This window comes from Macaca thibetana, chromosome 5 (assembly GCF_024542745.1).
Source record: "Macaca thibetana thibetana isolate TM-01 chromosome 5, ASM2454274v1, whole genome shotgun sequence".
NCBI classification, from domain to species: Eukaryota; Metazoa; Chordata; class Mammalia; order Primates; family Cercopithecidae; genus Macaca; species Macaca thibetana.
In genome coordinates, this window is record NC_065582.1 from 100,125,774 (window position 1) to 100,141,179 (window position 15,406).

Consider the following 15,406-nt stretch of genomic DNA (forward strand, 5'->3'; position numbering starts at 1 on the left):
TACAGTGAGATCAAACAGTATAGTCATTTTTCCTTCACTGTACTAACAAGGACACCGTCATGGGAACCTCATGGGGGTGTCCGAAGAGTTGCTTTTGTAAAAATTAATAATCCAAGGGAGCAGAAAGTAGTTTACAAATATATCTAAAATTTTTCTAAATGAACTCAGTGAAAATGTCCGCATGCTTAAAGCTTGTAAGAGACTACAACACTTTGTGGAGTCTTGATCTGGTTTCCAACTTTAAAGTTGGAGACATTTTTCCCTTTATAATGACATCAGTTCTTAAGGGTTTTAAGTGAATTGTATTCTAGATAAGAATATTGGCTAGTACTGAACTCTGTGATAGCCACTTGATGCTATAAAACGGTTAAGAAAATAGATCTTTATACTGTGAAAACATTGTTTAGGCAGTCAAAACTATTAAGGCTAAAATAAAACCATCATTATTTCCTGGAAATTATTTTGTATTTTTAGTCATGATTAATGAACCTAGTAGGAATAAATGGAGGAATAATTTGAATTTGCATTCAAGAATGTTGAGTTGCTACTTTTGTTTCTTTGCATTACCATTCTGAAGAGCGCTGCTACGTGCATTCACTGCGGCAATGTTTGCCCAGCTCTTAGAGTTTAATTTGACTGATTTCCCTGCAATCTTTACTGCCAGCCTGTACCTACCTTTGATTATAAACCTCCTGAAGGTAAGGACCAGGTTTGTGCAGTTGTCTTTCTTAAGCGTGCCTTGTGAATGTAAGCATTTATGTGGAAAACTTTCCTGCCCTTACGTGTAATTGTTTCTTCAAATCCCAGTTTGATATCTTTGGCTATTGATTTTTGTGACTCTCATGGTAATGATGACTATTGCTGACTCTCCCCACCGTTATGGGCCTGAAGCAGGAAGGTTCCAGAGCCTTAGTAGTATTCTTAGAATGAGTGCTTTGTTGCATTCTGTTTAAGAGCACCAAGGAATAGAAACTACATTGAAACTGGATGAGTAAAAGAGTAGCTTTAAATAGCAGCTAAAGAAATTCATGCTCACTATTTGTATGTAGCAGAGAGTTCAATGCTTCTCATACTTTGAGTACATGAGAATTACCTAAGGAACTTATTTTTAAAATCAAATCCTTCCCATTGCCCTCCTTCCCTAGACTCACTGCATCCAAATCTGGAGGTATCTGCATTTTAACAAGCTTCCTAAATCTGATGCAGATGGTCCACCCATAGAGAAACACTGATCTAAATTCTAGTTAATGATTATAGTGCGTGTAAAGCTAGTGACAGCTGGCATATATAGGAATCTAGCATTATACTACTCAACATCTCCAAATAGCATATTTAATATCTGACCTTATGTGAGGATTTTTTCATAATTGATGCTTTCATTTCCTAAATTGTCAGTTTTACCCATTAAAACAAAACATACTAGAGTGTTAATATTTTCTCTTTGATTGAACACTGCTCTGTACTGCCAGTACTCCTAAGGTAATTAAGACACAGCTTTCCTTCAAAGAGGTCACATACCAGTTAGGATGCAGACACATTACCAGACAATTACAGTACCATGTGGTGAATTCAGTAATACACAGTATGATTAGCATAGTAATAATAGAGATGTGCCTAGATGGATAATATTATCCTGTGTAAGTGTATGATCTTATTAGGGGCATGTTTGTCCCCTAATGTCTACTTACAATTTTCATAAATGCCTCTTTAGCCTTTCTTAGCATATTGTGAGAGTGTGTAGAAGATACGTTGTTACTGCTAATCTGTAGCCAAGATGAGAATAACAGATAAGGTCAAAAACTAAAAATGAAATAAAATGTGTCTTGCTATCTGTTTATTATGGAATGTTATTGGTAGAGTTTCCAGGATGGAGTTGGCTGTTTAGAAACGGATGATCTTTAGAAAAAAACATGGCAGAGGCTGAATGTTTAAATTACGACCTTCTCTAAAGTCCTTAGTTCTTAATGATTCACTACAAATGGCTTAAAGACAGGATCTTATTAACTATCTCTATTGAGATAATTAAACAGTCCCAGTTATTTTTTTTTATTATTATTATACTTTAAGTTCTAGAGTACATGTGCACAATGTGCAGGTTTGTTACATATGTATACTTGTGCCATGTTGGTGTGCTGCACCCATTAACTCGTCAGCACCCATCAACTCGTCATTTACATCAGGTATAACTCCCAATGCAATACCTCCCCCCTCCCCCCTCCCCCCTCCCCATGATAGGCACTCCCAGTTATTTTTTAAAATACTAAAATATTTACAAACTACCTATAGCTAATAATAAAACTCAACATAGTGTATCAACTTATATGGATATTCTTGCCATCTGAAAAAGTTCCTTGAGAAAAATAAAATAATATCAGAAATAAAGGGAGAAACTATATTAAACTAAGAATTGAAATAGAAGTTTTCTCAGGTGACTAAATTTACCTTCTGTCACTGAGATGTTTTGTCAGATCTCAGGCTTAGTTTGTACCACAGACTCTTTGTACAATTCTCATTTCATTGAGTTTCCTTCCCCTTAGATATTGTGGGTCTGTAGGTAAGGATCTCTATTTTATGTATAGAAAGACTCAAGCAGGCTAAGATACAAAGTTTTAACTCTGAGTCATATCTAAGACAAAATTCTCAACTTTCATAGCAGTATTTTAATTTGCAAGACTAACTTTCCAGTAAACGACCTTAATTTATATCCACAAGGGATAACGATGGCAGATGAAGTTATGAACCTGTGAGTGCTAATGATTGATGTAGATTATTTGACTTCAGTGCATTGACATCTGCTTTCATGTGTTGACATCCTGTTCTTTCCTGGGTTTGTCTACCAAAGTGAGAAGCTGAAATCAATCATGTCTATGTAATTATTTTTTCTCATGTAGCAAATAATGATATCAAGTGTGTATTATCGAATATTTGTTTGATGATGGTGAAGCACATCATAATTCCAAATTGCAGTGGCTCTTCTTCAAAACAGACTTAAAGGAAGAGGATTAATAAACATCTATTAGTAGCCCAACATCTAAAAGTTTCACTGAAGCTTCTTATCAGTAGAATTCATCAACTCTTCCCAAGCATTGGTCTTTAGAATACCCTTTTGCCAACGTAAACATCAGTAACATGGGGATGATATGGGAGTCCACCAGGGAAGAACCCAGGTAATGTTGGGCCAGCTTGTGAGTTTCTTTGTGGTGTTAGAGAGCCCTCTACTGCTTGTGGAGATGACACCTTTCAGTTAATTTATCTAGAAGTCTCTGTTTTTCCTAACTTGTTGGCACTCTGGTAGCACTCCTGGCTCTGCCCCCTCCCTCAACTAACACAGTCTAGGAGGGAGTTAAAAGCTGCCTCACTTCAAATCTGGGCCAATGCCTATGGGTTGTGTGTCTGAATTTATTCTTCATCACTGTCATTCAGAACAAATAAGATCTCTCTAGGCTCTGTTCTCACATGATGGTTGAATTACCCATGGAGCCCAAATATTTGCTAATTACTCCAAATAAAGAAGATAACATGAACTTAGGTGAGGATATTTTCAAATTTAAGATCATCCTGTTTAAACCACTGAAAAAGTAAAGATGTTAGCTATTCAGTACAAACCAGTGGTAAACTTGCCATCAGAAAACATATACAGACATGGACAACTAAGTTAGTTGGCCATATATGAATTTGAGCAGGTCATTTTCATTGTCTATAAGAGATGATACCACTCAAGGTACTTATTTTATGAGGGAAATTTTGGAGTTAAAGAATGTGATAGGACCAGGCACAGTGGCTCATGCCTGTAATACCAGCACTCTGGAAGGCCAAGTCTGGGGAATCACTGGAGGTCAGCAGTTTGAGACCAGCCTGGCTAACATGGTGAAATCTGTGTCTACCAAAAATACAAAAAGAAAAACAAACAAACAAACAAACAAAAACTATATGGGTGTGCTGGCATGCTCTTGTAATCCCAGCTACTTGGGAGGCTGAGGCACAAGAATCACCTGAACCCTGGAGTTAGAGATTGTAGTGAGCTGAGTTCACGCCACTGCACTCCAGTCTGGGCGACAGAGGAAGACTCTGTCTCAAAAAAAACCAAAAAGTGATAGTTTTGGTTTTGTGGGGTTTGTTTTGTTTTGTTAATGATGAAACTACTCAGATGTAAAGGGCATGTTGCTTTTCTTTTAGTTTGTCTTCTTATGCTTACAATGCACTTTCAATTCCATCAGTGCAAGATTGCTTAGCACAGTTTAGGTAGTGCTGTATCATTGTATTGCACTTCATCACATCAATATTGGAAGATGACCTCTAGAATTGTTTGCTGGAAGTACTGTTGAAAATAGAATTGAACCAAATTTCTTGAAACTCTCAAAGGCTTCACCCTATTTTTCCTAAGAAACTTACATTTGTCTGTGATGATCAGAATGGATTCCCAATGGAATAGTATGTTCTGTTTTAAACCTTTTTAATGCACTATTTATTCTTACCATAAGAAGAACTAGAAATAACTTTTTTTTTTTGGAGACAGAGTCTTGCTCTGTCACCCAGGTTGGAGTGCAGTGGTACAATCTTGGCTCACTGCAACCTCCACCTCCAGGGTTCAAGCAATTTCCCTGCCTCATCCTCCTGAGTAGCTGAGACTACAGGCATGCACCACCATGCCCAGCTAATTTTTGTATTGTTAGCAGAGACAAGGTTTCACCATGTTGGCCAGGCTGGTCTCGAACTCCTGACCTCAAGTGGTCTACCCGCCTCAGCCTCTCAAAATGCTGGGATAACAGGCATGAACCACCATGCTTGGCCATAGAAATCACTTTTTAACAGCTTTATTGAGATATAATTCACATACCATACAGTTCACACATTTAAAATGTGCAGTTCAGTAGTTTTGAGTATATTCACAGAGTTGTACAGTTTGTATGTAATCGTATCATCAGTTTGCATGTAATCATATCATAGATAATCTTTTGTGACTAGTTTCTTTCCCTTGGTATAATATTTTCAAGATTCATCCATGTTGTGGCATGTATCAATACTTCATTGTTTTTTATGACTGAATAATATTATGATATATGGATGTAGCAAATTTTGTTTTTCCATTCATTAGTTGATGGACATTTGGGTTATTTCCACCCTTTGGCTGTTATGAATAATGCTGCTATTAACATATGCAAAAGTAACTTTTGAGAATTATGAAAATATAGACTCTATTTTAGAGCCAAACGGATCCCTAGAGATAACCTAAGTCATAGCTTCCGTTTTCAGATGATTGAACTCAAACACAGGGAAATAAAATGACTTGCTCAGTCACATATACAGAAACAAATGGAAAACACTCTACACACATGTCTAAAGAATAGCCATTTGTACACGAAGTTAATGATCATGGCATGTATTTGGGATTAATAGTGGAGTTTTCCCCCATTAGAAGCTTAGTAAAGGGAAGAGTCTATTGTCATTCAAAAGAGAAAAACTAGCTAACTGGCAGAGGAAACTGATCTCCTGACCTTGCTCCCGTTAGCAATGAGCTCTAATATATAGACACTTACTGCACTAGAGATTAAAAATGACTCTGGACAGGGCAGCTTAAGTTGTTTTTATGTTAGGCACGTAGCAGGTACTCAGTAAACACTTGTTGAATTGGAGACTACAAAGAAATTTAATGGAAGCATATCAGAACACTATTGTCCACAGAATTTCTAAAGCCTTCCATATAAATTTCTAGGAATATTCTTATACTAAAAAAATTGCAAGTAATTTACTCACCCTTAGTTATTATATAAGCATTCCTGTAGTGCAAAGAAAAAACAATTTGGAATGCTACTTCTGTTTACATTGCAGAGTATTTGATATTTACCCTGAGAAAGATGAAATAGTTTTTAGTTTATTTCCTAGAGTTACTGTATTCATTAATGCAGTTTAAGGAAAATGAAGCTCCTATTTTACATGTACATTAAAATAGGAAGGTTTCCTCTTCTGCTTCTTTTTTATTATATAATGATGGGATAAAAGACTATTTTGTAATTATCTGGAATTAATTCTACTTTGGTTTTTTTAAGATAAAGATTTATTCAAAAAAGTTGAATTTACCTTTGATTTTTTTTTTTTTTTTTTTTTTTTTTTTTTTAGAAAAGAACTTGGATTATCTTATTCCTATTACAGATAGCAACCATTACTATTTTGTATTTGGAGAAATGTTTTGTCATAGACACTGAGCAGTTTATACGCTGGGGATAAACATACTTCTGCAATGGAAAATGTTAAGAGTGATGTTACATTCAGTCTTCTTTAATTTTTCTAAGTAGATGTAGCTCAAAATTGAATTTCTAATAAATATTTTAAAGTTTTCAGATTATAATAAACATTTGCAGGTCATACAGTATCTCAGCTGATAGGGATACACTGAAGGAAATTATGACAAGCCCATTTTTACACATAAAAATGGCAGATGAACTTTGTTTTGATCAAGTACACATGAGTACACTTTAAAAATTGTAAATTAATCTTTCGACCTATGTCCTTTTCTTGCGAAGAAATTTGTATATATCTATATTTCTAAATTTAAAATCCCTTTCAAATTTTAAGCCATCATTTTAAGATAAGCTGTAAAATAAATTTGACTTCTGATATCAGATATAGACTTACAGTATTGTTGCTAAACAAATACCGGACTCCAGAACCAAAGTATAGTACATTATAACCCTTATGCAAATTATCCCAAAGCCAGATATAGAAATTGATTTTAGTTTTTGCACGAGAAAAGGCATGTTAATGGGAAATAGTAGGGCCAGGGGTGGTAAAAACAAGATAGGGAGAAGCCTCAGAAGTTGCTCTTTAAAATTAAGGTGCCTAAGTAACAAAGTGAAAATAATGAGGTGGGGGTGTGGTTTAAGACGTACGTTTTATAATACCTTTAAAGACCAAGCTCAGGAAAACATGGTATCTTCTCATCAGATCTAAGAATAAAACTCAGGGAAGCTGGGTGCGGTGGCTCACACCTGTAATCCCAGTGCTCTGGTAGGCAGAGGCAGGAGGATCGCTGGAAGCCGGGAGTTGGAGACCAGCCTGGGCAACATAGTAAGACTCTGTCTCTACAAAACTTTTTTTAAAAAGTATCTGTGCATGGTGGCGTATGCCTGTAGTCCTACCTACAAGCTGAGGTAGGAGGGTTACTCTAGCCCAGGAGTTTGAGGCTACAGTGAGTTATGATCATGCCACTGTACTCCAGCCTGGATGACAGATTAAGACCCTGTCACCCTCCCCACCAAAAAAAGACTTCAGAAGACTCGAACTTACTAGAAATAAAAATAAAGAATTGAACTGCTTTACTCAGATCATTATATTAAAGGAATGGAACTGAAAGGCTAGAGAAAAAATTAAGCATTTAGAAAAAAACAATAAGTATCAGTATTTTACAGTCAGCAAAGTGATTATAAAGAGAAACTAATTTCGCTGTCTAGGTTAAAATAACTCTTGAAACTAAAATTAGAAATTAAATGCTGGCCTGAATAGACCATTGATACACTGTGTTTTACTTTTATAAGTGACTTTCCTTTATTTTCAACTCCTTGATTTAATAGAAACCCAAGAGCCTGCCTGTTTCTCCAGTGTCAGCTTTCTGGCAGGTCACTGCTGCACCACGGTGCTGAACTCCCTCGATTGCCACACCTGCCGAGTTATTAATTCTCCCATGCTTTCAAAGCACATTCTGTCTCTCTCTCTCTCTCTCTCTCTCTCTCTCTCTCTCTCTGAGTTCTCGTCCTGTCCATTATCTTTCTCCCAGAAATACCTACGTGACCCTCAAAATTCACTCCCTGTGTGGCTTATCTAACTGAACCTCAGCTAATCTGCCAGACTGCATAGTGCTTCAGAGTGGAAAGGCTGGAGCTCTGACTTCAGACTTGGATTGGAACCTCAGCCGTGACTGCCTCTATGGCCTTCAGCCTGTTAATTAACCTTTCTAAAACTTGTTCTTCTTATCTGAAAAATCTGGTTAGTAATTCCTTCCTCCATGATGTCTTTGAGGATTGAATGAGATAATGCACATAAACTCTTAGCACAAAGCCTGGCTTTTTATGGTGAGCTCTCAATCAATGGTAGTTATGTATGCCTTTTTTTTTTTTTTTAATAATAATCACATTTCAAGTTTCCATTTCTCTGCTATCTTGTAAATTCCGTGAAGGGTGGGATTGTGTTTTCTTAGCCTCTGTATCTCCAGCACCTACCATGGATTCTAATAAGTAGTGTACACTCAGAAAATGCTTCCCGTATGAGCACCTGCCCATGGTTGTAGAAGCACCCAAAGCCCAGGTGTAGGTTGACATCAAACTTTCATTCACTTTCCAGTTGCTGCTCATCATCCTAAAAAGCAGCAGAAAGTCAAGATGATGTCAGAAACAAGCCTTGACCCATTTTGCTGGCACAGTCCTCCTCTGGCTGAGGTGAGGGTGTTCAGGAGAGGATGACAGGATAATTTGCGTGCCTCCTTTTGTCTTTGTCTCAAGAATTCCACATTCAGAGTTAACAGTTTGGGAAATTGTGTATCTGTTAAATCAAAACTGTATTAAAAAACCCTTAATAAATTTGCAGTAAGGTAATAATTGAAAGAAGTTAGCAAAAACAATTTTCTTTTTCCTTCTTTCCTTCTACAGGTATCCCCGTATTCTTTTGATTTTGTTTCAGTGACTAAAGATTTGAAAATTATTTACCAATGTTATGAAAAATATTTTTTCATCAACTAATTTCATCCCCCCAAAGGATGTGGTGTTGTATTTTTTTTTTTTTTTTTGCTGTTCCAGTCAACGAAAGGGACGCTTTATTGAGGCTCCAGGGCCACAGGGCCTGGGCAGGAGGCTGCCCTTCAAGGAAAGAAGAGCCTTATTTGACCTTCTTCTTGGGGCGCAAGTTGTTGGTGTGTCCACACTTCTTCTTGTGGCAGTTGACAGCACGAGGGTGAAGGCGAGCGTAGCACTTGCGGCAGATCATCTTGTCGCGGTTGTATTTCTGGGCAAGCTGGCAATGGGAAGGCTCAATAATGCTACCTCGCAGGCGCAACACCAGGTGCAGGGTGGACTCTTGGATGTTGTAGTCTGAGAGAGTGCGGCCATCTTCCAGCTGTTTGCTGGCAAATATCAGACGCTGCTGGTCAGGTGGCATACCCTCCTTGTCTTGAATTTTGACTTTGACGTTCTCAATGGTGTCACTGGGCTCGACCTCAAGGGTGATGGTTTTGCCCGGGAGGGTCTTCACAAAGATCTGCATGTTTGCGTCTGCAGCTTGGCCGCCTCGCTGAAGAAAAAGAGGGTTGTTGTGTTTTATGTTCTAAATTACTGCCTCCCTAAGACAATGTTTTTATGTTTATAATAATGATAAACATCACTTTTCTGAACAAGATCTCAAAGACAAATGAAAACTTCCAGCTGCCTTGAAAATAGTTTGGGGACTAAACCCAACATTTCTTCAAACCTTAAACAACCTTTGTGTTTGGCGTGAAGTGAAATAATTTTTTTTTTTCCTGCTCTCAAGCCAGAACAAACAGATATAGTGTGTGGCAAGGCCATACTCAAACATTACCTTGCCCGAACATATCATTTTCTGGGTTCTCTGTATACCACAAAGAGTACAGTGTTAAAATTATGGGCATAATGGCAAAGCTCCCACCTCTAATTGTGCAGTTGGAAAAAAGAAATTATTTTCTTTAAGTGAGGATGGGAGAAAACCCATGGCACAGCTGCAGATTCATTAAGTTTTGAATAGATGGGAAAAAGAAAATTTAAAATGATCAATGTACAGATATCAGAGAATGCTTCTAGGCAAAATTAGTTTTACAAATTATAAACAGTATGTTTTCAAAATGTTTAATCAAACACTACTGCAAGCACTCAGCAAAATCTTGATGATACTGATTTTATTCAACAGCCATTTACTAAGCACATGCAGTGTTCTAGGTACCTAGCTAGGTGCTGGTGTTGCAAAGATAAAGACTAATCTGGAAACGAGACAAGCCTCTGAGCCTATGAATTTCAGTGTTATGTGCTAAGCAGCCGGTTATAGCTATGAACAAAGTGTCTTGAAGCCTGGAGGAAGAAGCAGCTCCCTCTCCAGGGTGCTAGAGATGGCTTCCCAGATTAGATGACACTTGAACTGAGAGATGAAGTATTTACCAGGCGGAGAGAGGTGGAGAAAGGATTGAAGGTAGAAAGAACAACATGTACAAATGGAAAGGGTTGCAAAACTGCAATGAGAGGTTTGTAGAGATATGTTGGGTTGCAACTGGGAGGGACTTCATGTGCCAGATTGAGGCATGTGGATTGTATCCCAAATGCAATGGGGAAGTAGGAGAGGCTAAGGATGAACTGGTATGGAAAACAGGGAAATAGTCTTGCCCCTGCGGAAGACTAATGCAGTGGAAATGGAAAGGAGAGATCTGACTCGAGAGACATGTCCTTTTTTTTGAGGCATAATCCATACAATTTGGTAATTGATCAAATATGTAGGTAAGAGATTGTCAGTCCATTTTGTGCTGCTATAACAGAATAGCATGGGCTGGATAATTTATAATGAACAGATACTTATTTCTTACAGTTCTGGAGGCTGGAAAGTCCAAGCTCAAAGTTCTCACATCTGACAAGGGCCTTCTAGCTCAGTCATCCCATGGCAGGCGGCAGAAGGGCAAGAAAGTGAACTCAGTGAACAGAGAGGAGAGGGTCAAATTCATCCTTTCACCAGGAACCTACTCCCGTACTAACCATCCCACTCCCACAATAACAGCATTAATCCAATCTTGAGGGCAGAGCCCTCATTACCTAATCACCTCTTAAAGGTTCCACCTCTCAACAACTGTTTCACTGGGGATCAAGTTTCTAACACATAAACTTTGGGAGACACATTTAAACTATAGCAGGGATAAACGTCCTTAAGGAAAACAGTTGGCTTATAAACACACTGTAAATGTTATAACAAGAATAAGATTCTATTCTGTGAGTTCTACACATGTCTCAGCCCAGGATTCCCTGAGAAGTGCACTGTCAATCAATCAGCAGGCAGTCATGGTTCACTTTTCACCTTCTAGCTGTAGAAAGAGATGCAAAACAAATGGAAGGTAAAGCAACTCCTCTTCCCACCCCCTACTTAAGAACTCTGTTCCTTTTCCCCCCGCATGCACATACCCCTACCTCCATGCAATTTCTTAGACATTACAAGCTGTTAATCAGAAGGACATTCAGAGCTGGCACTAGCTGAGTGAGTAGGATTGAAATAGAATGAGATGATCCTTAGTTTTCTCTAAGTATAATATTTCTTTGATTCTAGAAGACAGAATAGGTGATAAACAATGCCACAGTCATACAAATAAGAAAGAGCCATGGAGGCCGTGTCCTATGCAAAATGGTCTCCTTCACTGTGTCTCTGAGTCTCATTCTTGACACCGTCCTATGGTGTAAGTAGGGAAGGACTATGTAAGAGAGATTTGGAGATATTCTGTCAGATCCTTCTGGCCTTCCACAACTATGTCATCATGCCCACTACTGGGCATATCCAGATCCATTTTCTCTCTGCTTGTCTTTACCATCTACACTCAGCAAAATCTGTACTTCTTTGGCCCAGAGCTGATTTTGTCAGTAGGACAGAGAAAGAAAGAGTTTTTTTTTCTTTGTCTTGTGAGAACATAGATCTTAATTCATCAGCATTCATTCAGTGTGCATTATATAGCAAGCAAGGGAGATGTGTATTTAGCATATTGTAGAACAGTATTCTTTTTAGCACAACATTGTGTTTATTTCATGAATGATTATAGTTAATAAAAAATACATTATTTAGTTTGAATCAATTGAATGAGAGCAGTTATGGCCTAGAAATAAGAATTATGAAATAATAAGAATAGTTCATTTTAATATTCTCTTGAGTCTAAAATTTAGAACAGTATTTTTTAATTTTGTGGGTCATGATCTATTAGTGGTCATAAAGCCAATTTAGCAGGATGTGACCAATATTAATAACAAAATAGAAAATATCCCAGCAAACTAAGAATAATTTAGTGAAATTTGTGTCTGATTTATATGTATGTATATTGTCATGATATAAAATGTGTTTCTAACTGAATCATCATTAAAACTTTAAAATATTGTATCTGGACTGCTTATGAGGATAGTTCACTTAAATGAGAGGTTAGACAGACTTTTGAATACAGGCCTGGAAACCATATCTCGGTGTCAGTATGGGAAATTGATTATAGTCAGCATTCCTGTAAATGAACTTTCAGAGCACAGCCTTTGTGTAAGATTGAAGCACCTTTGTTAGGCAGGTTTTTCTGTCTGAATTTGATATGTTCCAGGCCTCTTCCCTAGCTTCAAGTAGTTCCGTTGCTTGGGACAGCATAACTCCAGTCTTCACATGATATTCTGCCTGGGTGCATATCTGTCTCTGTGTCCAAATTTCCCCTTTCTTTAAGGACACTAGTCATATTAGATTCAGGCCCATCTTAATGACTTTATTTTAACTTAATCATCTCTGTCAAGACCCTGTTTCTAAATAAGATAACTTTCTAAAATATGAGAGATTATGGCTTCAGTGTATATTTTTGGGGTGACATAATTCAACTGATAACAATATATTTCAAATTTCCACTAAACAGACAAAACATGGTAGAAATATTTTTCTATCTTATTGGAATGAAATCTAAATCTTTGGAAGTCTTTTTGTCTATTTGTTTTGCCTTCAAAATAATACTTCTTACTGTTAGCTAAAAATGTCTGTTGTGTGAATACTAACAACTTCAGCTCTTTGCATTTAACCTTTGGTCTGGAAAATCTATTTGCCCTTGAACTGCAATAATTTGTATTTCTACTGGCTAAGATTTGTGCTCTTAGGCACAAAGTGCAAATAATAAAACTATAAACAAAGCTGCCTGGGTTTACAAAAAAGAATTGTAAAATATCCCCCACCCCCAACAAATTACAGCTGCAAACAGTTATGAACTGATCTGAAAACTCTTACATTTGTTTTCCAGAAAAAAAAAAAAAAAAAAAAAAAGGGGACTTTTTTTTTTTTTTAATGTTCTTCATTGGGACCAAACCAAAAACCTAAGCAACTGAACAGTGGCTGCCACACACCTCCCCAGTTGGCAGGGGGCGTGGTTAATGACTGAGACTGGATAAATTGAAAATGCTCAAGTACATGTGCTGCACTTTATGGTTTGAGAACAAGGAAGGAAAGGAAAATGTGCTAACTTCACTTATCATTCTCTAAGAAAATTCCTCCCCTTACACTCTGCAGCGCATGTGGAAAATGCCTGAGTTCCTGAAAAAAATGTTTACTTTATACTTTTCTTTTACTTGTCCCTCACTTTCTCTCTCTCTTTTGCTCCTTGTTTTGTTTTTTAAGCCTCATAGATGGTTTTTCTAGTTTCTTCAAAGAATGGCACCAAATTCTTAGCATTTACTTGTTTTTCTGTACTTTTCAGTACTCAAGGAACACTTACAAACTATTTCTTCTGTCTCAAACCACTTAGAAATGTATTTAAAGTGTGTGACTAAATATGCAAATTATGTTAATTTTTTGGTAGCCAGCCACATTAACCAATTAGAAAGTTGAATTCATTGGAGAGTGAAAAAGGGAATTGAATGGAATGGTGATTTGATCGAGTAATTGAAGGTCCATTCTGGGTGCTTGCCCTGGGAATTCTCCCAACATTTGGTTTTTCTTAGACATATACAACAGTATGCCTTTCATGATTTCCTTTAGCTTGCTGTATAATTAAACTGATAGGCATTGCACTGCATTCTGTGGTTTCAGTTTAGAAATTAGTGCAGCTCATGAAGAGATTATCAGTCTAGGTGTCGTTTATTTATGTGCATTAACCAATGTCAAGCTGTATAAAAAGTTAGACAGGACTCTGCTAAAACTTAGATAAAAATATCTAAGTTATTGGCATTCTTGGTAGTAGCTTCTTAGATTTAGACTATTATTTAGGTCTATATGATAAATGTTCTTCCCACAAGCAGTTATTTTGAGAACATAGTACCATGTATCTGAGAACATTAAGCATAATCACATAAATGAGGTGATTGCCCAAATCTCTCAGTGTATATTTGATTTTTTAAAAGTAAACTACTTATAATTGGCTGCTTAAGCTTGGCCATTATTGAGAGTCAGCAAATAGGAAATAATTAAAACATGGAGTTGTTACTGGTAACCAAGGAGGAAATCAAATGAATTCTAAGTTGTTTCAATTTGTCATTGGCTTAATTTCATAACACACACTTCCTTCTTCATTCACAGAACATTTGCTTATTTTTAAAAATTAAAAGTGAATCAATTCTCAATTTCATATTTAGGAAAAAATTATGACAAATTATATTCAATTTAGAATTTAGGCAAAATCCTTTAGTATCATTGATCATGACACATTGACACAAAAACAGGAATAGGCGTAAATAATCTTTGTTAAAGATGTTTTGGAGCCTGTAGTAATAGTATAATATGTTCAAACAACTATATAAAAATGGTAATTTTTTCAAATGTTGTGCATTCTGGTTTGTACATTTTGTGGAGAAGTTTATTTTCTTGATTTTATTTGGAAGAATTGTCCTTGGCCATTTTTCTTTAAAATTGCCTTCAAAATCAATGCATTAAATTTATTTCTAAAATGAGTAGCATAATCAATTTGAAATCAATGATTTAGTTGTCTCAAAATGTATGCCTCTGTTTAGATTATATTAATAAATCCTAGAAAAGTGTATTTTTAGGAAAGGGAAAAGAGAAATATGCTTTTAAAATAAAAATTGATTTATTTATCCTCATTTTCTTTCCAAATTATATTGTTTTTCTCAGGTAGTGTGCATGGATTACTCCACTGTGCACTGCTGATTGTTGACTAAATGTAATACTGACTCTGCTTTATTTTACTTAAATTTCAGTGCTTACATTTTCTTTTTTAGAACAAAAACTGGTCAAAATTCAGGGGCATAGCCAAATTAAAAATTTCTTATTTTGTCTTTCATTGATGAATTTACTTTGTGCAAATGCAGGCCAGATAAAATATTTGCTTATGATTAAAGTCTTGTGTTTCTATCAAGAGACATTCTTGACATCGTGCCAGTACATTTTAATAAATTAATCACCTTATAAGTGCTGTCAGGCATAATGCATTACGAATAGACTTTGACTAAGGTGATGTAGAGTTGCCATAATCAGAAGCATGACAAGGAGCTTATCAAGTCCACGAGATCTTGCTGTGGCTGCTGGAATGCAGACTGGCCATCGAATGCGTTTTCTTTACTAACCTAGTCATCTTGCCGTACTTTGATAGGTTAAAAATGAAGAGAAAACAATAAGAAAAATGAACTAACATGTAACACAGTAGTTTACACATGACTAGCTGCATCATCTGAATGAGTTATGTACTCACTCTGAGACTGCT

At 36.6% G+C, this 15,406-nt stretch overlaps 2 protein-coding genes across 10 annotated transcripts in view; one reads left to right on the plus strand and one right to left on the minus strand.

The window, feature by feature from the left end:
* The window catches only part of FAM13A (family with sequence similarity 13 member A), a 376,344-nt gene that overhangs the window by 280,009 nt on the left and 80,929 nt on the right, over positions 1-15,406 (plus strand). The gene's annotated exons all lie outside the window — the stretch shown is intronic.
* On the minus strand, positions 8,742-9,285 carry LOC126954710 (ubiquitin-60S ribosomal protein L40-like). Its single transcript, XM_050790511.1, has one exon. It carries the CDS (start codon positions 9,247-9,249, stop codon positions 8,866-8,868), a length of 384 nt encoding a protein of 127 aa, XP_050646468.1. The 5' UTR covers positions 9,250-9,285; the 3' UTR covers positions 8,742-8,865.

Coding starts and splice junctions, on each gene's coding strand:
- LOC126954710 (XM_050790511.1), bottom strand. CDS start 9,249: ATGCAGATCTTTGTGAAGACCCTCCCGGGCAAAACCATCACCCTTGAG.